Raw genomic sequence first — 23403 nt, 5'->3', positions numbered from 1 at the left:
ACCCTGTCTGAAAGGAAGTAACGCTAGAGTAGACTCGCGAAAAGTGTATAAGACACTTTTAAGATCAACTAAATAGCTAAGCCCAAGGGAAGTCGTTCGGGGAGGCCCTCCCTAATTCCACAAGGGTGAGAAGAAACACACACGATAACGAAACGTTGAATCATGTAGAACTCGTAGGGTAAATGCAAAGCAATTTATAGTGAGAATATGCAGTAAGCTAAGCGAAGAGGTAAGCAAGAGACATGTTAGACAAATACTACTAAAAAAATGAACATGTTAATACTAGTACTACCAAAAACAATCAGATCATTACTAAAAAATAAAAACTACTCAAAAAATAAACACTACTAAAAAAAATAAAAACACTACTAAAAAATAAGAACATCTACAATCAAAAATTAATTTAATAAAACAAACTACAAAAAACATGCATAATAAAAAATTAATTCTACTAAAAAGCATGCAATAGTACTGAGAACTATTTTAACTACGGGGTCTTCTTTGTCTTCTCCACCATCGATCTGAAACAGATAGGGTGGTAACAGATTAATAAAGGGCAATTGATTTTAATTATATCCAACATTCTCACCTTAATGAACAATAGACTGTAATATTCCAAGGTTTGCAACTGTGAAAAGCAAACCAAATCCAGGAGAAATACCACAAATTTCCTCTTGCTTGCGCTCACATCTTGAAAATTTACTGCATAATGCTGCAAGGTGAAGACGAAAAAGCCAATAAAGGATATAGTCCAAGAAAGACAACACCATTGTAGACATTGGTTGTTCCAGTATGATTAACGTGAACTTTAATTCTCTCATTTGTTGAACGATCTGCAGAAACGGACAAAAAAAAATATTAATTACACTATTAATTAAAGGATTTAAACGAAGGACAATATAAAACACGATAAAAACATTAATCAAAAAGCAAGTACAATAACTAAATTATAAAATGGTGACGTGTTGTCAATTTTATTCATGACATAGATAAATGTTAATGTCGATAGAAATAACCGCAGATTATCATCCATTTATCATGTCGACAAGTCGTTAGAAGAAAATATCATAGATGCATGGTAATACCAATTTATACCGTGAACAATTGATAATAGCTAGAAGGAAAACCATAGATGCCACAGATATTAAGTACCATAAAAATGTTACAACATGAAAACAATTGCTTACCTCGAGCATTACTGTACGGTGTTCGAATTTTATTCTCAAGCGTTGACAATAGAGAAGTGTCTCTAACAACAGATGCCCATGAAAGGAATGAATTGATGATGGTGAAATGAGCCATATAGCAGAAAGAACGACGGAACACCGCATATGCAACCTGATACACAACGATGTGAATTTTAGTAAAAGTATTTTCTAAAAATTGCACCTTTCAAGTCCAAGGGAGCGAGCATCAACGGGACGGGCTTTACTTCTCCAAGTTTCGAATCCTTATTTCTTATTTTCTTGTTCATTTAATCTGTTGAAACAATTGAATGTTAGTTTCATATTAAACATTGTTTTTAAAATTTAAGAATCAAAACTTCCTCAATCAAATAATAGACTATCAAACTCAATAATTAACTATTACCATTCAGAAGAGTAAAAAATTATACTAGTAATGATTGTCAAACAAATGGGATACAAGAGTTGGAAAATCACAAATAATTTCGCAGATACAACCTCATAAAATATTTACAAGATTTCTTACCCTTTCCACAAATGACGCCCTTTCCAAGCCCAAGAGAAAAAAGCGTGGTTGAGGCTCTGCTTCTACACATTTCAAGCCCTTTTGATTTGCCCTCTCGATATACCTACATTTATTGTGTTGTAATAGAAACCTGTTGAAACAATCTTATATTGGTTATTTGTTCACTATATTTGTCATTATTTTATTATTAATGATAATTACCATTGTTAGTACCCTCTATCCTATTTGACCAGCTCATGATAAGTATTTTTGTTGTTTGTTTGTTTGTCACAAACATTACATGTGTAAGCCGTTTGCCCATCAAATCCAAGGATGTCATCTCAAAGCAGGTCTGAACTGTAGAAAAACAAAACAAGTCGTTAAAACCAAATCTATAAAATAATAAGGCAAAAGTGATATTTTTTTAACAGAAATTTAGAACATTAAAGGAATATAGAAATATTTTTTGCGGCGTGGTCAAATTAATATGAAAAATCTACAATCATCGCCGAAACCTGTTTCGAAAATTCAAAAAATTTTAACAAAACCGTAATTATTAAACCTCAAATAAACTATGAGTCCATAAAAATTCGCAGATGAGAGGATGGGTTAGATACTAAGATGGAACCCCACGTTGAAGCACAAAACCAAATCGGCACGGAAGACATTCACGCCAAAAAGATCTAAGCAATGGTAACCGAAACCGATAAATCACCAGATAGAATAGTATTCCACACAATCAAATGAAAATCAAATAAGAATTAGGTTTAAATACCTTCCGGCGTCGTCTCCATTTATGAACAGCAAAAAGGGTAACCTGCCGTCTTCTCGAAAACCGAAGGTAAGATTGGACAAGATAGACAAGGTGCATGCAAGATGAATCATAGACCATAGACAAGNCCTTGGGTTTCTTTAAAATATACCTATAAATCAAAAACAAAAATAGTTACAGTTGTAAGTAGAGAACAAATTTATCAAAATTTATACTAAACTAATTAAGTTAATAATAATAAATTATTTAACAGCTCAAGAGTATTTTAATTTAAAATTTAATTAATGTAGCAGCAAGAAACTTACTTTCCATCTCCTGGCAGCTTATCAAAAAATTTTCTCGCTTTATTCGCTTGATCGAGGAGATGTTTGGGGGGCATGCCAAGCACTTCAACGATCTTATTCATTTGGTCCACTTCGTTGGCACCACTGAATAGGGGTTCGCCCGTGTGCATTTCAACTAGAATACATCCTAACGACCACATATCTATTGCTAAGTCATACGGTATTCCTAGCAGTACTTCCGGCGATCGGTAAAACCTCGACTGGCATTGGAAAAACCTTTTTATTTTTCGGAGACGTTTCGACTCTCTCTACAGGGTCATTTTCAAGATTGGTTTGTTACAATTAATATACGTATGATGAGGAGCGGTTGAGTAAATAAATTTGAGAAATAATTATAATAATGCAAATATATTTTCCAATCACAAGCTAAGTATTTGTACTTTTATTTAAATACTTTCAAGAAAGCATTTTTACAAAAAAAAAAATACAACCTGTGTAACGAAAATACGTTTTAAAATATTCATACTGTTTAATTTAAAAAAGTGTAAATTAAGTTTTATGTTTATTCCGGTCATTATTCATAACGTAGGAATTCGCGATTCTAATCAGAAAGTAAGTCATACACATGCATAAACAGAAGCATATTATTTCCGGAGACAAATGACCGATAATGCGATTATAACAAAAGGCCGTTAAAGAGATTAGGACCATATTAGGACGAAGACAAACAGATATCTATTAGAAAGAATGTTATAGGCGTACGACTTACAATAAAATGCAATGATTTTTAAAAATGCAGAAATAAGCTGGACAATTTAGATATCCTTGAATGAAAAAATTGTTACAAATTTCTTAATCTTTAGACAGATTAAAAATTAATTGCTTTTTTTATCGTTGTTACTATATGCTAACAAAAAAGGGGTTGGAGGAAATTTTTTCCTTCTTGATCAATTGCTATTTTTAATTAAGAAGTATCTATCTTTTTGACGGTTCTCTCTTTTTGACTCATTCAATTTCGCGCAAAGCTATGTATCATAATTTAAATTTGTTATTGTTAACACTTTTATTGTGTTTTTAAAAAAAGAGTTTAAAATATTTACCAGTTAGTTTTAGTCACATAATTTTACCTTGTATCCACCCACGACTACTTTATTACATTTTTCTGCTTTCACTTCGTATCATAAAGGAGAAATTAATTTGTCAAACGATATCTTTAAATTGGAGCTAAAAAGCAGTGCACCCCGGTAATTTCCAACTAGAAATTTCTGTTCACTAATGCCCCGTAGAAACTTTTAATACATTTAAGTTTAATTCATTTTGGCACTTTTAATTGGTTCAATAGGGGAGAAATAAATTTATAAAAAAATAAAAATTACGTTTTTAAATTAGGGGTTGAAAGTGCACCCGATAATTTCCAAATATAAAATTTGTTCCACTCCAATTCCAACTATCAAATTCTTTTCAATGACGAGTCACAACTTGTAATACATTTTAACAGTTTCTTCAGATTATACAGTAAGGGAGAAATTAACCAAAAACTAATAACAAAGATCTTAAATTTGAGTTGAAAGTGTACTTCCCTGATTTCCAACTATAAAATTCTTTTCATTGATACCTCACAGCAAAGATAATACATTTTGGTAGCTTCAGCTAGATTAATAAGGAAGAAATTAATTTGTCAAGAACTGAAAACTACGATTTAAAAATTGAGGGCTGAATGTGTACCCTGTTAATTCTCAACTACAAACTTCTTTTCAGTGATGATAACAACTTTAATATGTTTTGTACTTTCAGCTGGTTAAATAAAGGGGGAAATTAACTACGTTTTTAAATTGGGGGTTTAATGAGCATCCCGGTAATTTCCAAGCATAATATTTTTTTCACTAAAGTCCTGCAAAAACTTTAATAGATTAACAAAATAAAAATGATGCATTTAAATTGGGATTGAAAGTGCATCCCGGTCATTTTCAACCATAATATTTTTTTCACTAAAGTCCTGCAAAAACTTTAATAGATTAACAAAATAAAAATGACGCATTTAAATTGGGATTGAAAGTGTAATCCGGTAATTTCCAACTATAAAATTATTTTTACTGATGCCTTGCAACAACTGGTGCATTTTGGTGCCTGCAGCTTGTTTAATATGGAGGAAATTTGTTTTCATTTTAAATAAAAGATAAAAATGACTCCCACCTTTCCAATGCAGTGTTGATGATTTGGAGAGAATAATTCTGGAATAACAACCCTATACTGCTATTAGCGTTTACTTCCTTAGTCAATAATCCAAAGCACTGAGACGGAACGCCATAGGCATATAGTTCGAAGTACTAAAACAATAACGATTTTACTTTAGAAAAAACGTTATCTAAAAATCTATTCTTTTTAAAAATTTCAAAGTACAGGCCAAAATGTTGTTACAGCAATGGTTTGTACAAAATTTTGTTTATAGGTTGAAATGAAAATAATATTGTCTTGAGTCTACAATAAATGAAAAAAAAATGTACCAAATCCACGACCGTACAAATAGAGGTACACGATATCCGCGAACAACCCACAGGGTTTATGTCTTCGCTCGAGGAGGGGTTTTAGTAGGTAAATCATACTTTAACTACTCAATCGATCATCATGAAATTTTGCAGACACATTGTCAGGGGTACAGAAAAGGGCATAGGGTACCTTTTTATCCAGAAAAAATTCTGTTCCAGATAATAATAATAAATTTATAAGTTCAAGTTATTAAACCAGAAATAATCTTACCTGTCTGGAATACGTACAATCAAGAGCGAATCTGTGGCAATTTTATTTACCTAAAAAGCAATTAAGTACAAACAATATCACAGAACTGTCCATTTGATGCCTACATAGTAACAATCACCAACATTACTGAATGAATATTATTAACTGTCTATTTTTTATTACAAATTACATGAGTCAATTACAACTTAAGCTATGGAACGCGCATGCGCTTGCATGTACCGATAGACAGTATTATTATATCCCTATTATTCTATAGTAATATGGATCGTTTCGAATAAACGCGCTTAATAAAAATTATACAACGTACCACTTTTACCCAATAATAACTTATATTTTGAAAACTTCAAATAAATTGATATTTACATCACAACCTTAATAAAGTTAATAGGTTTAATGAACACACTCAATAATAATGCAATAATTAAAAAAATCTTCAAAATGACTTATACTATTATTATTGTGATTGTAATTGAATGAAACATCCCATTTTCGATCATATTTTTATTTAAATAACAAAGAGCAAGTAGGAATTTACAGATTGGCGTATGCACAACTTACACTACCAACTGTTCTACATTTTTTCTTATCATTCATTGCATTGCATTGTATCCCCTTCAACTAAAACGTGTATGTTCATTGACTGACATTTTGAAGTTAAATAAATAGGTGTTTTATCGATAAATACAAGTCTAGTGATTAAGTTATTTACAAATACCTTAAGGGATTATGCCTCCCTTGCAGCACTTCTTCCTTTTTCATGAATATTTAATGAACTATTGTCAAATAAAAATATACTTAGTTTTTTTCCTAAACTAAATGCATCAATATTCCTCGTGTTAAAACGGTAATTTCTTACTATTTTTTCAAACTTGTGGTTATTTTTAGTTGAATTTTAATGTTTATAAATTATCTATTTAATTATATTGCTTAAAATAATTTTATTTTTTTCTTCATTTTGAAAATGCTTGTAAAAAATGCAGCAATTAAGGAATCATTTCTTAAAATAGAATTTCACAAAACCATTTAATTTTTTCACTTTTTACACACGTAAATCATGTACTAATAATGCGCAAAATATTATTGATAAGTTTAAATAAAGACTTTCATTTAAACAAAAATGTCAATTTATGAGTTAATGATATTTTGGATTGTGCCAATTGTCAATATTTTCATTTTTACAAAGAACTCATAAGATGTTCTTCTAACTTAAGTTGTCAATGATTCATGAATCATATAAAAACAACTTACGATTAAAACTATCACAGGTAAAAGGTATCAACAGTTCTTTATTTAAAAAACAAAATGAACTAACACGACATCTGCGTTTGATTGAATTTTTCCATTTCCGCAAAATAATGTCGTGGAGTGCTGCAAGTGCAAGCATAGACTCTTTCATTTAGTATTAACTTTGCTACTATAGTTGAACACATTGACCACTGTATTGCAGTAGTGGAGTGGATAGGCCCTGGCGACATATTACTTAACGCCATATCGGAAAAAATTGTGAATAAAAATTGTAATCTTGGGAACGCGTTACTTTTCGTTGAAATTTAATGGTGAAATTATCAGAGATGATAAATAGCAGTTCATTGGTTTGTTGGGAGGCAAAATAAGAAATAATCGTTGGGCGAGATGCTAATGAAACCAAATAAATATTCGAGGAAATTTTTAAAAAAGTTTAAAACAAATTTTAGAAATATTTAGTAAAATTAATGTTAAAGCCGTTTCTCATACCAAAAATGTTTGTGATTTATTCGTAAACGACCAAAATAAATAATTTAACAGAAAAAGTTATTTTGTTTTCTTATTCTTTTAAAGTTGAATTCAATGTAATGTTATACATTTTTGGTATATATTGGTTTACAATAATTGTATTGGCAGAAGCATCATTGAAGTAAAGAACACCCTTTTCAATATTTACTGAACTAGAAGTTAAAATAATGACAATATCACAACCATTACACATCTACAACAGCAAAGGACTTTCACAGCCGAAATCAGTCATTAAGCATAAAAAATGTTAATTTTTACATTACCAATATACTGAATATCATTTAAGAAGTTGCACCAAATTCATGTAAGATGAGATAATGGAAGTGAAGTATTTTTACTGGAAAAATTAATATTACAATACTGAAAGGGGTAAGACACTTTTAAATTAGATGAAACAAAAGTCACAATAAAATTGGGTTTTTATTTAATTGGTTCCGTCTTTAATTAAATAATTCCCAGTTACTGAATTTTTATTTTATGCAAATTTATCAAGTATGTTAAAGATTGAATCACAAAATTATGATGTTTTTAAAAATCTCATATTCATCTCTCCCAACGACATAGAAAATTCTTCAAAAAAGACAAGGTACATACGAACGGACCATAATAGAGAGACACAGAGGGTAGACGGTGACTTGATGACCAGAGCCACGTTACAAAAAAAAAAACAAAAAAAAACGAAAAATCATATGAAACATGTATACATGCTTGTATAATTTACTACCTTATTTGTGTATTTTTTAATACTAGCATAAATTACTTTATCCTTAAGCTAATAAAAATTTCAATGATTTAAAAACCATAGGCGACGTCCTCGTCATCGTAGACGTCGTTATCATCGTAGTCACTTTTACTTGACTCATTGGCACAACAGGGCATCGATAAGAAAGCCCCCAGTCTGTTGTACTCGGACGCATGAGAACGACATTCTTTTTTTCTTTGTCCTCAGCGCGTTACTCGCGAAGGAAAACGTACATCGTTCCAATTTCTGTCAATTTCTTTCACTAAAAAAAATCAAAATTAACGAGGACAACGGGTACTCTATTCTCTTCACCGTCCGTATTCGAGAACGCCGGACGGGGGACCGATTAACTCAGTGGGCGGGTCGTTTAGACGCACGCGCATGCACGCTCAGTGTATCGCGACGGGACTCTGTTGCGCGCACACGCCGACCATGGCGCTGTTGTCTTCTTTATCAACTTGCGCGCTATTAGACGTCGGCCCGTTTGCGGTCGGTCCGTGTTTCGTCGATGGACCGTCGGGTATGGCATGACCGGGATACGATTGATAAGGGAGCGACGATGGCCCATAGTTTATTAATGAGGCCTGATGATGATAGCGGGGAGGTCGATGCGAGTGCTGCTGCTGCTGTTGTGGCTGCTGTTGTTGTAGCCTCGACGGCGACTGATCGCACTCCATGGCCGTATAACTAGTCGGTTGGTACGAATGGTTGGCGGTGATGGTCGTGGTTACAGCATTCGAGGTGGAGGTGTAGTCACGTGATCTCCCTATAAGGTTTAACCCTGAAGAAAAAAAATATAAAACATTAACCCTACTACACCTACATAATTCCTACTAAGATGCAAGTAAAACTTCTTTGGCTGAATTGATTGTAAAATATCGAGTCCGCGTTATGATACATTTTTCACATTTGTGATACGAAAAGTATAACTTAAGGCAGTGTTTTCCAAGCTATGTACCTCTTCCACAGTTTTCGTCACAATGAATATCATTCTTTTTTTTAATAATCTCATATACTTTATCTTTAAATAAAAATCTAATCTTTAGGCTGCTTGTTGGACAAGACGTAGCTAATGCCCGCAGCAGCGCGTACCCCCACCAAACTCATCCCGTACGTGTACCACACTGGAAACATTGACTTAAAAGTGCAAATACAAAGAATAATGCTATAAACACTACCATCGTTAGTCATGAGCATCCTGCGTCTCGCATCTATGCCATGCTAAATTTTGGTTACTGTATTTGATGACTTGCGCAATTATTGTTTTGAATTTTTAATTCCATGCCGAAGACGTGCACTGTAATGAACGTGCTGTTTTCTTTTATAGTAATTATTACCTAAACAGTTACTATACTATATACTATAACTTCTTAAGGTTTCTACATTACTCAACTTTATGGAGGTAAACTAAATTAAAAGCTCTAGTAAATAAATTTGTCTTTTAAACCTGTGATAACACACTCTAATGGGAAAGAAATAAGTAAAGGGAAGAAAAAGGATAAATTATATTTTCTTTAATTAAGAAAATTAGCACTGGTTTGTTTCTCATTATTTTGCGTTTTCTACGTCCGAAGAAGACAAATAGAAATACTAATCCCAATTCATTAATTATTTTAAAGAAGGACAATAATATGACTTGAGTGCAAACTGCTTAAAAATTACGTTTTAAATACTCATTTTAAAATGTTTATTAAATATTAACGTTTTTCTTTATGTGTTGTAATATTTAAGTCTACAAAACTATAAAGAAGTTTTCTTAAAATGTTGTGATGACGGTACAAGAAAAATTGTGGGTGAATATACCTACCCAACTCTTACATGAAACATACCTAGGTACATAATGTTTTAAAATGAGTATTTGCAAAAGATTCATAAATTATGAGCTATAAAAGTATATGTATGATATAAAGTGCTTTCTTTTTTGTAGAACAAAACAAACATTTGAGCGTAAATTTTTACTAAATTTATGCAGTTTCCAATATTAATTATGTGCACATTATGCTCTAAAACCTAGCAAAAGTGGAAACAGATAATTTTATAACAAATCGCAACAAATGATAGAAAAGAAACCACTTTTTATTTGACTGAAACAGAAAAGAAGCGATGGTTTTGCAGCTGGAAGGAAAGGATAAAAAAAAATACAGAAAGAAACAACGACATATGCTGAGCACTACACTACATTTAAAAATTCCGTTTTAGGTACCTGTGTTAGTATGCTTTTATCGCGGCGTTAAGCCGCCTGTCTACATTAGTCATCGCTGTGATCCAGTTATCTCTGCGTACAACAAACAGTTTCACTTACTTAAACAAGGCAAAGATCAATGATATTGACAAAAAAAGTCAAAATGGTATGTATTAAAATTATTAGTAGGCAAATGGCACAATCAAAGCATGATCGCACAACTTAAACAAATGATATAAACAAATGATATATTTTTGTATGCTTTACAGCAAACCTTTACTAACAACAAACTTATTTATATTTATTAATAAATATTCTGTCTTATCCAAATTTGAATTTCCCAACTATTTCATTTAACCAAATGCCATCTGTTTATTTTCATTTTTGTTCTGAAATTACGCGTTTAATGTTTTACTCAACCAGTTTAGGCCTATTTATACAATATACCTCTCTGAATTTATTTTTGAAATATCATAATAATTATACAGATATTTTTTTTAATTTTCCGCATTATTAAAATAAAAAGAACTTAGTTTTATAATTCCTCATAAATGAAGTTTCCTTTTGACTTTTCACAGATAATAAACTACTAGTCAAAATCAGATGAAAACATTATTAAAAAATGCATGCAAAACATTATACTACTCAGTTTATTAGTAAAGGTACGCTGGTTGATGAAATAACATAATCGCTTCAAGGTTAATCAGATTTAAAATGATTCAACAACAAAAGCCTTACCATGTTGACTGCTTGAAGAAGACATGTCCATGCTAATAACAGCAGGGCTGGAACTTGTACTGCTGGCCGTGTTCGTGCCCTCATCCGTTGTCCTTTTGAAGAAGTTGTGCTGAAGCGCATAATAGGGTGTGATCCGCGTTTTGGGGTCGTAATCGAGCATTCGAAGGATCAGATCTTTGAATTTGAGGTAGTCGGACATGGAGTGTCCAGGTTCACCTAGTCTACGGCCCCCTGGACCACCCGATTCCACGCCCAATATATCGTGGATTTTCTTCGTACCGGCAGGTTTGTATTTTTTACCGTCCTTGGGTTTCTTTAAAATATACCTATAAATCAAAAACAAAAATAGTTACAGTTGTAAGTAGAGAACAAATTTATCAAAATTTATACTAAACTAATTAAGTTAATAATAATAAATTATTTAACAGCTCAAGAGTATTTTAATTTAAAATTTAATTAATGTAGCAGCAAGAAACTTACTTTCCATCTCCTGGCAGCTTATCAAAAAATTTTCTCGCTTTATTCGCTTGATCGAGGAGATGTTTGGGGGGCATGCCAAGCACTTCAACGATCTTATTCATTTGGTCCACTTCGTTGGCACCACTGAATAGGGGTTCGCCCGTGTGCATTTCAACTAGAATACATCCTAACGACCACATATCTATTGCTAAGTCATACGGTATTCCTAGCAGTACTTCCGGCGATCGGTAAAACCTCGACTGGATATATTGGTATATCTGAAATAAATAAAAATAAATAATCTATATACCTAATGGTAATTCGGAAGTAGCATTTACGTAGGTCGTAGATACGTGTACTGTACTAAAGGTCTCGACATTAAACGTTTATAAAAAGCACAGGTCGTGGAGTAGTCAACGTTATCACGATTACGGTACGCTGAAAACGTATGGAGCTTCATGCTCTAGGGCTAGTCAGTTCGTTGGTTGTACAAATAATTAGAATTTTGTTTACATACATTTCTTTTTACATTTGAAATAGCTACTTTTTTCTGGCAATTCTTTCCGTTGAAATTACAATTTGCACTGCTTCTAAACTAACGCAAATGCATATGACAACTTACCCTTTGTCCAAGTTGGCAAGAACTTCCAAAATCGACGATTTTGATGGCGGATCGCTTGGGGTTGCAAAGAAGAATGTTTTCGGGCTTAAGATCACAATGAATAATGTTCAGTTCTGGCGTGGAGAGAAAGAGCAGAGCGGTACACAGTTGCTGTGCAAACTTCCTGGTGAGGTTGAGTGACACGCCTCGGAAGTTCGTGTTCCGCAGAAGGTCATAGAGATTGTACGATAATAGTTCGAACACAAGACAGAGGTGATTACGCCACATAAAGTGTCGCTTTAATTTAACTGCAACAACCAAACAACTCCTTAATAACTAATATACCTCATATGTATTGATACTAAAAGATTGTTAAGAATTCTTTTAATTTTTCTATTCTATTGAATTGTTTTAAGTTTTTGTTCATGCGAAAGATCATCAAATTGTATCTACTGATAACACCAAATTAAAAATAAAAGAAAAAAATCAATCTTGCTTACAGGATATCATTTAATCATCTCATCAATTTATTGTATTAACACCACCAAAATCAAGTGAACGAAATAATGATAGAAAAATATATATATTTTTCATACCTATATAATACTTATTATCGGCGTCGGCTCTGTTCATCATTTCTAAAAGCTTCACTTCGATTTGGGCCTGATTGAGGAAGGGTTTTTTATTTTTAATAATCTTAATAGCTACGTAACACTGCTCTTCGTGGTCGAAGGCTTTGACCACCTGCCCAAACGACCCCTTGCCTATCAGTGAGTCGATTTCGTACCTGTCCAGGAACTTTTCACCATTTTTTACAATGTAATCGTGGTTGTCGTCATCATATCCGTCGTTGTACAGTTTTCTCTCTTTCTTATGCGAACTGTCTTCACCCTGCGTTTGAGCTGCTCTCCGTTTCTTTTTGGCATAATACACCTGTAGACAAAAAGAATCATTTAATCATAACAATAACGAGAAGTTAAAATATGTGTACATTACAGCCAATGTAGTTAATCTGGATATTATAAGAATAAAGGCTTTCACGGCCGGAATCCATAGTAGAATAAAGATTCGGGTTATAGGGCCGTGATCTAAGTAAACTATTCTGTCCAGACGTTTCGTCAGCTACTGCGGCTGACATCTTCAGTGGTAATGCTGCGTTGACAACGTGAACGTAGATTATATCTCGAAGTCTCGACAGTCACTGGGACTCAAACTGGGACTTCGACTGCGTTCATGTTGTCAACGCAGCACGACCACTGAAGATGTCAGCCGCAGTAGCCGACTTTGTGACTGCCTGTGTTCAGGTATATAGGGGCTAATCTTTAAAACGGCTGAACCAATATCAATTAGAGGGGGGAGGGTGGCGCTTGACGTTTAAGGGAGGAGATCATATACTACTGAATCTATCAAATAAAAGGTATGATAGCAAACAATTCAACTACTAACAGAAGAGCTATACGGATATGATTCGTTAATTTACCACCTGTAAAAACCTTAATTAATGCGCAAGCGTAAATTTACATACCCGGTGGGGCACTCAATACCAGATAGGTTTACCCTTCGCTCACTTATCAAAATGACGACCTCTACTTACAGGTGGTTTAACAACAACACTATAAAACTCATTCTTATTTGCTTGATATTGAATGTTTACTCTTTGCTGTCCTACCCTTTATTTAGATTAACCAGGATGAATTTGCACCGCCATTTCAATAGTTTAAAATTATATATTTTAATTTATAATTTCAAAATACGTTTGGGCTGTGTCAAACACATTTTAGGTTTTTTAAATGTTTTTTTCCCTCTTTACTTTAGTTTAACTACCCAAATTTACAAAAATTTTTACATTACATTCTAAATTTACCTGATTTACCGGATATTAGCAGATATTTCCTGGTTTTACACGTTAGTACGTGTGTATTTACAACAGTAATAAGAAAAAAAAATACGAAAAAATTATAAAAATCCAAATCTTCTTGCTTTAAAAATTCATTACGTAATACGACCAGCTTTCCTAACTTGAACCTTCTTAACACAGTCAATTAAGCAAAACTTAATAAGCCCTCCTCCGTTAAAGCTTACAATCACACGGTATAAAGACTACGAAACAAAAATCAGTCAGTGACTATTCGAAATTAAAATATAAATCTTATTTTAGTTATATTAATATGGATAGGTATTCGAATTAAAGGGAAATTAAATATAGAAATTTACATAGTTTAAAATAAGCTTATGAAAATATGTCAAGGGAGCAAAAAATATTCAACTAAGAAAATACTGCAAGTTATAGAAGTTCGAGTCATAGAAGTTGTGCAGACTGGCTTGAATAGGGTACGAGGGGATGGAGAAGTGGAAATAAAAGTACGAATTTAGTTTTCCTTTGCAATATATTAACCTATTACCCTTATACATTTTCCGATATTTCGATTAACTTACGTATACCTACGAAAAAAATGTTTTGCGTGTCTGCAAAATACACCGAAACTGCATGCTTCACTTCTTCGTCGCTTGAAAATTTCTTCCCACGAAGACTTTTTTCAAGTTTGGGAATAGATAATAATCGCTGGGAGCTAGGTCAGGACTGTAGGGTGGGTGAGCCAAAATTTGGAAGGCCACCTTCCGCAGGGCGAGCTGTTTCTTCTTAAGTCGGACATCTTCCAGTATTACTTTTTCGACTTTGTGAATGATTTCCGGAGTGGTCAACAATGATCGACCGGAGGGTATGCCACTTGTAAACCATAGTTTTACCTGGGAAAGAGTACCCGTAAACGGATGATATCTTTTCCAGTATGGTTTAAGCTGATTTTCCTTGCTTGATAAGAAACTTTATAACAGCGCGGTGCTCTATTCTCTCCATATTTCACAATTTGTTCCCGATTGACTTGTTTCGTCGACGATAGTTCAAAGACTACTGACCTAATTACGATAGAACTTGGTATTTATACTAATAATAATGAGGTGCTTAATTCGTGATGACTCGAGTAAGTACCCTCACTAATGGCCTACCTACCCGTTCCGCGAACTTAAAAACACACCCTCGTATAAATATAGTTACTATAATATACTATATTCTTTCCTCTCTCTGAAATTTTTGATACAGAATAGGAGCCAAGACTAATGTTGTAAAAGTTTGCTACTCACAAAAAAATTTTGTAAAAATTATACACGTTTACCCCTCGCATTCTTGCAATCAAAAAGGTTTTTTTACCATACAAAAAACGAGAGCAAATGTAAGACAATGGCCCAAAAAAATTTTAGAAACGTTTCAACGTAGCAGTCAACAAAGTCGGCATCCTTTGGAAAGTATAATAGTACATACGCAAGAGGGTGATCGACAGAAAGAGCCTGCGGTTACTTCCCCGGGTCGGTCCTCGATGTTTAGGCCGACGACAGATAGAGAGAAAGTGTTCAAGTGTCCCTTTGTACCTAGAGAAAGTCTGCAACGTGCCTCATCGCTGGTGAAACACATTTTTGCTTTCATTTGCTTAGAATGAAAAGTGCATAACAAAACTGTTATTTAATTACTTCAAATACAACAAATAAGTAATTATGTAATTAAAATTCTTGTAAAATACATTTTGATAATGAGAGAAGTAATTAATTAAACGATTATTATTGCCACACGAAATGCATAACTTTTAGAAATTATGTCTGACTTCTGCCAGTAAACGTAGTTTTATGCGAATAAAAAATAAAATTCTGTATATTAATCTGACCCATTTTCATTTTTATAAAAAGAAATACGACAATAAATTAGAGTCCTGAGACGAATTAGACTCAGTGAATTTAAGGATTTCTTATATCTACACAGTTAAGGATGTTTGGGAGGTACAATCGGAGACAAGAGTACATAAAATTAGAAATTCGTGATTAATTAGGTTTTGCAGCATATCATGATAATGAAAGAAAATAAGAAATAACGAATAATATGGAAATTTTTTAACTGACTTTTGGCAGTGAATATGCCTTGATTTCAACTTCGAAACAANTGAAACTAAATATTTTTTTGTTTCGAAGTTAAAATCAAAGCATATTCACTGCCAAAAGTCAGTTAAAAATTTTCCATATTATTCGTTATTTCTTGTTTTATTCAAAGTTTTTGATCAAATTCCAAATTTTCTCTTAAATCGTATACTTTTTTTAGTATAGATAGCATTTATTTACCCCATGATATGCTGCAAAACCTAATTAATCACGAATTTCTAATTTTATGTACTCTTGTCTCCGATTGTACCTCCCAAACATCCTTAAAAAACCATTTTGCCTATAAGACAAATAAATAAAATAATGTTATTTAGATTGCATCACTTTTTAATTTCTAGTCGACACGCCCCCCACATGCAAGGTTTATTTGGCCACATAAAACATCTATTAATGGAAAAGAATCGAAATAAAATATATATGTATACGGTTTGCCACTCAGGTGGTTAATATTCTGTCGAAACGCGGTGGATTCAGTTCAACAAGTCGATATCCTTTTGGACCTTGTTGGACATTTTTGAATTTCACTAAAAGTAGCAATCCTAAGTATTACAGGTGACTTATACCACTCTTTTTGATGTCAACGCTAACGTTTGTTGTTATTATTGTTTAATTTTTATTGTTGTGTGTTGTGTTGGCTCTAATGCTCAATAAAATTTCCTGGTGAGACTGTTGTCGCACTTTTATATTAATCTTGATCGATGAATTTTTTGTGCTTTGTTAAAATATCGAGGACGATCATTGTAATCATGAAGACTATAGATAAGGAGTCCAATCTTCATATTATGTAATGACATAAAAACGGTCCAGAAAATTTCTTAAAATGGTAAAGTGTTCGATGGCTATGAATTCAAAGTCACCACTTATCACATCATTGACACTTTAACAATCTATTAACTCATATCTTTACATTATCATCATCATTACGTCAAAAAATGAAATTAAAATTAGAATGAGCACCAATTTAACATTTTTCATGTCAGCTTGGTGACTTTGAATTCATCGCGATCACAGGGCTATCTAGTATTTAATTAAATTTTCGACACAACTTTTATATGCAAACACATATTGGACCCCTTACCTATAAAAAGTCATCACGATTCCAACCTTCACCATTAATTGTTTTCCATTTTAAATTTACAAGAATTCTATTACTTCTAAAAAGGGTACGCATTTAAGAAATACTAAAACAAAGGTAATCTTTATGAAAAGACGACGGGCAGCATGTAGAAAATATTAAAGAAAACCTCACCCATTTAATCGTCCGTTATCAAAAAACAGTCAAATAAAACAAAAGGTAATTAAAAGTTTCAGAAAAACGACACAACTTCCAAGTGCACTCAACTAAACATTTTACCGCTTTAGTTGCACTAATGTTACCAACATTAATTTAAAGTTAAGATCATAAATATAATAAATATCTGTACCCATGCATACTTATTATACCTAAAGATAATAGAATCTTTAAATCATTAAACAAAAGTTGTCCACATTGTCGATTTGTTCACGTTAACGAATGTTATACATATTTAATACCCACCGCAGCTTCGCTCGCAATATAATAAGTAAATAAACATTTAATAGAACAAAATAATTCGAAGTGAAGAATATTGTTTCAAAATGAAAATTATTTTTTTCTCATAATTTCGACGGTTATTTTTTGATATGATTTAGAGATAGGCCGGGTACCCGGTTTTGATCCGATACCTTGTGAAACCTGCTTTAGGTCCGGCTGGTTAGCGGATAATACTGCCGGGTAATTCTACCAGAGAAAACAGAAAAAGAAAGACCAGCAATAATAATTTAATAAGTATAACAAAAAACATCCTTAAATTCAAACGTGCGAGTTTTAGATTTTAGTGCAATTTGCTTTTTAGAAACATGTCAAAACTTGGTTAATACTGTCATTAATAAAAGTGTTTTCCACGTGTTGACGAAGTTTTCACTAATTTAAGTTCCAATTTCCCAATCAAAGATAAAATGGCTAAGTCGAAATTTGTCTCGATCAGATAAAAATTTGTTGAAGGTAATATAATTCATGATGACATTTTTTTTAACGTAGTCCGCCTAGATAAAAATTGTGAAAGCTAATACAAAGTAACTGATTTGTATTTTATTTGTTTCGATATTTTAACGGTTTTTCTAACTAAGATAAACATCATATATTTCAAGAAAATGTTTGTTTGGCGTATCTCTAGCTGTATTTTATTTTATCACTTTTTATGAACAAGTATGAAATAATTAAGAGTTTACTTACTACAGCATTATGTGGAGGACTACTATCATGTACTATTTCGTGTTGACAAGAATATGTACCTACAATGACGTCATAAATTAAACATATTTTTTTTTATTTATACTAACAAGTTTTACAGTGATTTATAATTCAATTCTTTATATCGATTGATCAATGAATCGATTGAATATATAAATCAAATTATCACTTTTCGATGAAAATTTCATGAAACTGGTCCGGCGCCTTCACCAAAATCAAAATAATTCGAAGTGGTCTGTATTCTGTCGAAACTGCCAGACGCGGATCGCGATTTCGAACTATTTGGATCTCATCAGCGCGCCGCAGGCAGCTCCGACAGAACACAGACCAACTTTTACCTTTACAAAACCCACAAAACAAAAATGTATCTACTGTAAATATAGTTAACCATTCAGCAAGAGAACAGAAAATATGGTGGTATACAAGGTGGTATACAAAACGTAAATCAAGAAGTGTCTGTTGACTAATATGCATTTTTACAGACAATGGCGGGTAGTGATGAAATGAAGGGGGAGTTCCGTAAATGTTTTCTCACATTAAGATAATTTGGTTCTACTATACTGACCAAACCGCCTGAATTCGCGGCTTGATGATAGTAAATGGGGGAGATGTAAAGTGAAGCACATATTAATATTATATATTTCGGTAATTAAGTCGGAAAAATACATAAATATCTAAATTTTTTGATAGTTCTGCAGCACCTAATACACTAGCCACAAATAAAGCAATCATCTTGTAAAAATATTAAGAGTGATAATAATACAAGGATTTTAAAAATGCGCGTTAAATTCGCTTATTATCGCCAAGGTAAACTGATTGTTGTCTCATTAAGGGTATCCTTGACAAACAAAATAAACATCCGTATCTACTAACGTTTTGTAATAATCCAAAATAAACACGAAATCGGATGTACGAAGTGTGAGTTTCGGTTAAAAATAGTTGACAAGACCTCCAAAAAGATGATATGTACTACAACCATTTTACTTAACGCTATCTGAAAAATAATCACGAGTAGCGACAATAAGTGAATTCGTCTAGAGATTACATGCATCTGTTACTATTTAAAATAAAAAGTGTAGTAGTCACCTCTAAAAATCACAAAAATTTACTTAATTTTTGGAAGTGAAACTACTTTACGCACGGTAGGGTAAGTTCGTTTCATGCAAGTTGCTATGTAACGATATCATGCAACGCATTTCTCCGGCTGTCTGTCCCTATGTATACTTAGATCTTTAAAACTACGCAACGGATTTTAATGCGTTTTTTTTTAATAGATAGAGTAATTCAAGAGGAAGGTTTATATTTATAATACATGCATAATATAGTAGAGAAACACTGATAATTTTAGAGGTTTGTAATGTGATGTCGTAAATAGACTCATTTTTTTGCGCTTACATTGCAAACGCTGGCTGAAACTTACGAGATAGATCAAAATAATAAACTACAGTATTGTACACCATAAAAAGGTCTACAAAAAAGTCCGCGATGATATATGTCTATCTCTTAAGGATAACCCAGAATAACCATTTTTTATCTTTTACTTTTTACGAGAAATGATGGTTTATTTACCAAGCGATTTTAAGCCATACAGCATGAATCCTAATCCAATTAAGTACTTTTAAATACATTGTGCATTTAATATAGATCAATATGGCACTTTACGGCATGTAATTTAAATGAATATTTTCGAAGATATTACAGACTTAAAATGCAGGGACATAGAGGCGGTTGCGGAGGTACCGGCCGGTTTGTATTGTCTAATGACAAAAAAGCTGTGATTGTTGTATATAAAGACATTCTATAGTATATTTACTATCAGCATTGCACCCGTGCGAAGCATAGTGTACAAATAATACCATTAAACCAATTCCTTAACCCCTATCTCGGTATGTTTGTGTGTTTGAAGAAGTTTCACTTCGGTAACGTGTTGTATAATTACACGTTGTATTTTTTTAATAAAGAAAGCAGTTTTCAGATGATAATTACAGCAAGAATTAGTCAACGAACAAAGGGCAACATTTATTTAAACTTCCCTTACTTTAGGCTAAACTGGTATCACATTAGCAATATTTTCATAAATTCCATCTCCTTAAACTGATACTGTTATGGCAAATCTGGAGCTGTAAATTTAGTTTCTAGGATATGAATTTTCTCAAAATGCATATCTAATAGCTGACGTTCATAAATCTGTCTTGCCTAGACTTTGTACACAAGACAAAATTTTTATCAAATAACTGAATCCGTTCGACCCCTAGATAAAAAGACTGTGCCAAAATAAATGACGTCCAAAACGGAAAAGTCCATTTAGTGGTATATAATACATATATGCATTATTTTATCAGAAAAAGTAATACTGTCAGAGCGTAATAAAAAAATTGAGAATCATTTTGCCATGGGCGTAACAATAGGGTGGCAGAATGGGCAAAATGCCACGGCCTTTCGGCCATTCCCTTGTCCGAGAGGCCGTGTTGACAGAAACGACATAACATTTATTACAAAATTTGGTAAAAAATATTAATTTTGAATTTAGTCAATTTAAGTTAGGCATTAACTCAAGGACATACACGAATTATACAAACAAATCATTAAAATTTGAATACATTCATTAGAAAAAGAAGAAGAATTTTAGAACGCATCCATTGCCCTAAGTTGATTTCATTGCCGCGGCACTTCCATGGTAACGCGGCCCAGTGATGTTCGGGGAGTCCCCGCTTTCTATTTTTCATGTGCTACGCTAGTCAAATGAGTTAAAACTTTTTACGAAATTTATTCAGGTCTCGAGAAAACTTTTAAAATATACCTATCTATAAATTTACAGTAAATTTGTTTATGTGTCCGAAATATATTTTAGGCGCCATCCGATGAATTTGCCGCGAACCCTAATGGTGGTGGAATCCTGTTACACAAATCAACATCAAGACCTGCGGGGTAGGTATCTACTTTCCGGAAATTCCAAGTGTTTTTATTAATCATAAAACAATTAAAATAAAAGTAGATACTTGGTGGACGAACACTAAAAGTAAATCTGCAACTAAAGGCAACAAGCTCACAAACGTTTAGGTAGTATATCGCCATCTCGTGGAGTTTTGCTGTTAACAAAATACTTCAGTAGCACCAAAACTCCACTAGATTGAGATATATTGCCTATACCTGACTATTACACAAACACTCTCCTTAGGAGTTTCATTGGTTTGGTCAGTGATTTTTGTCAGGACTGCGCCTATAGCGCGCTGATAAGATCCAATGAAATTGAAATCACGATCTGCTTTTGATAGTTTCGATAAATTTCTGATCAAGAACACTAGCACAAACTCGATGTGCCCATGCAATATTAAAAAAATATGTATTGTTTTATTTTCCTTGCACGAAAATTGTTTCTGTTTGGTCATTTAAATCAACGCACGTCCTCTTAATGTATGAATAAAAATAACATGGACAAACCAATCAAGCACTTGGGACACTTAAAACAATCGAGTTGTATCTTAACGCGTTTATTAGCTTTTTTCTGGAAGTTTGTAGAACACATGCAGTACCAATCAACTCGCGCCGCCACTGCAATTGAGTAATTAAAACGGTTTTATTAATAAACAAATGGACAGCCTTTGTGGGTTAGCACAGCTAAATATTCTATTTATAGTCGATTTCTATATGTGCAGTCGCTATTTAAGCGCGCTTTGTTCGTAAGTACTTGACATCATATCCGTGACCCACGTAAAAAATATTCGAATTAGTCACTCTTCGAATAATCGCAAGCCTACAATTTATGTAGGTATTACTTACTGTACTTTACGTATTACATACCGGTTACCTTTACGGGAAACACAGCGCTAAACTTCTCATTGAACAATAGAGTAACGCCACTAATAGAAAAAGTGGAATGTAAGTACGTAAACAGTAGGTAGGTGATGTTTGTTTGGAAAAGTTTTCCTTTTAAATGGGTAGCAATTTATGGTAATAAGTAAAGTTGAATGATTCATCGAGATTCTAAATAATAAATAATTGAATAAAGGAGTGAACTAATACAACAGATATGCCTAAGATGAATAAAACGGAAACAATAGTACTAGTAGTTACATGAAAATTTTTATTGAATACCTTTTAGCAACATTGCGTTAACAGCAAAGGTAAATAACGGTAGGAAAATTGCTCTGATTGAAATTTATGGAAAATGAAATGATTGCAGTTAAGCTTCTAGATATTTGTTTTCATTCAGTGAATATTCATGTTTTTCTACGTTCCCAAACATGTGCAGTCTCAGTATTTTGTGAAAAATCGACATTTTTAGGGTTCCGTACCCCAAAAGGAATAAAGGAACCTTTATAGGATCACTCCGGTGATCGTCTGTCTGTCAAGACCCTTTTTCTCGGGAATGCGTGGAGGTATCAAGTTGAAATTAATATCAGATGCTCAACTCTGCAATCCCTTCGAGCTCTGAAAAATTTCTAGTTCAACGCAGTCAATGACAAGGTCATTTAACCTTCGCAAGGGAATCAAAACCTATAAGGTACTTCCTGTTGATCCAGGATCATAAAATTTACCAATTCGATGATAATTTTTTCTATTTTAATTTAGGTGCGATTAGAAAGATCAAACTAATGAACTTTAAAATCTTGGGTAGTAAAGAAATTACCGGACGCAGATCGCGATTTTGAATTTATTACTTCTCATCATTCCAAAATATGAAAGGGAAATATAATACCAGTGCAAATTCTTTTGTTTTCATTTTTCTTTCCAATAAACGGACCGCAATGTATTTATTTAACACTTTAACTCCAGCGTGGCATTGCAATAAATCTGCCAGTAAACATTTTATAACCCTGTTGAATTCGCAATTTCGGCTAGAACATTCCACACACATACTAAATGTAATTGGTCTTTCATACACTTCGGCCCTCCACGTCTTACTTCTCTCAGTTCTTTACTCACAGTGTCAGTCATTACATGCGGATCTTCGTTAAAGTAAAACTGAATTATTTAAATGTTATTTGTTTTTAATTAGTAAACGACAATGCAATATACCTACATGGGCCTTAAGATACATTGATAAAATGGATCTTGCTTCCAGAAAGCGCAAGACCAAGCCCAGTTTAGTTAAGCATTATTCTAAGATAGTAGAGGGGATAGTGTTTATAATTAACACATGATTATTG

General features: G+C 32.9%; 1 protein-coding gene across 5 annotated transcripts in view; it reads right to left on the bottom strand.

Annotated features, from left to right (window-relative positions):
• Window positions 1–7849: 7849 nt before the first annotated feature.
• Window positions 7850–23403, bottom strand: part of LOC108733254 (serine/threonine-protein kinase minibrain) — a 187365-nt gene continuing 171811 nt past the window's right edge. For 4 of the 5 annotated variants that reach the window (XM_018464344.2, XM_018464345.2, XM_018464346.2 and 1 more), the window contains exons 3-7: window positions 12594–12930; window positions 12019–12305; window positions 11418–11674; window positions 10938–11263; window positions 7850–8798 (exon numbers count right to left, since the gene is read on the bottom strand). In XM_018464344.2, coding sequence (XP_018319846.1) covers window positions 8407–8798; window positions 10938–11263; window positions 11418–11674; window positions 12019–12305; window positions 12594–12930 — 1599 coding nt within the window. In that variant the 3' untranslated portion in view covers window positions 7850–8406. Of the gene's footprint in view, window positions 8799–10220; window positions 10293–10937; window positions 11264–11417; window positions 11675–12018; window positions 12306–12593; window positions 12931–23403 lie in introns of all 5 variants that reach the window. The other variant, XM_018464348.2, reaches the window with a different exon arrangement.

Source organism: Agrilus planipennis, unplaced genomic scaffold (assembly GCF_000699045.2).
Source record: "Agrilus planipennis isolate EAB-ADULT unplaced genomic scaffold, Apla_2.0 scaffold76, whole genome shotgun sequence".
NCBI classification, from domain to species: Eukaryota; Metazoa; Arthropoda; class Insecta; order Coleoptera; family Buprestidae; genus Agrilus; species Agrilus planipennis.
Note: the sequence above shows the minus strand (reverse complement) of the source record. Positions and strands in the feature narration are given on the sequence as shown.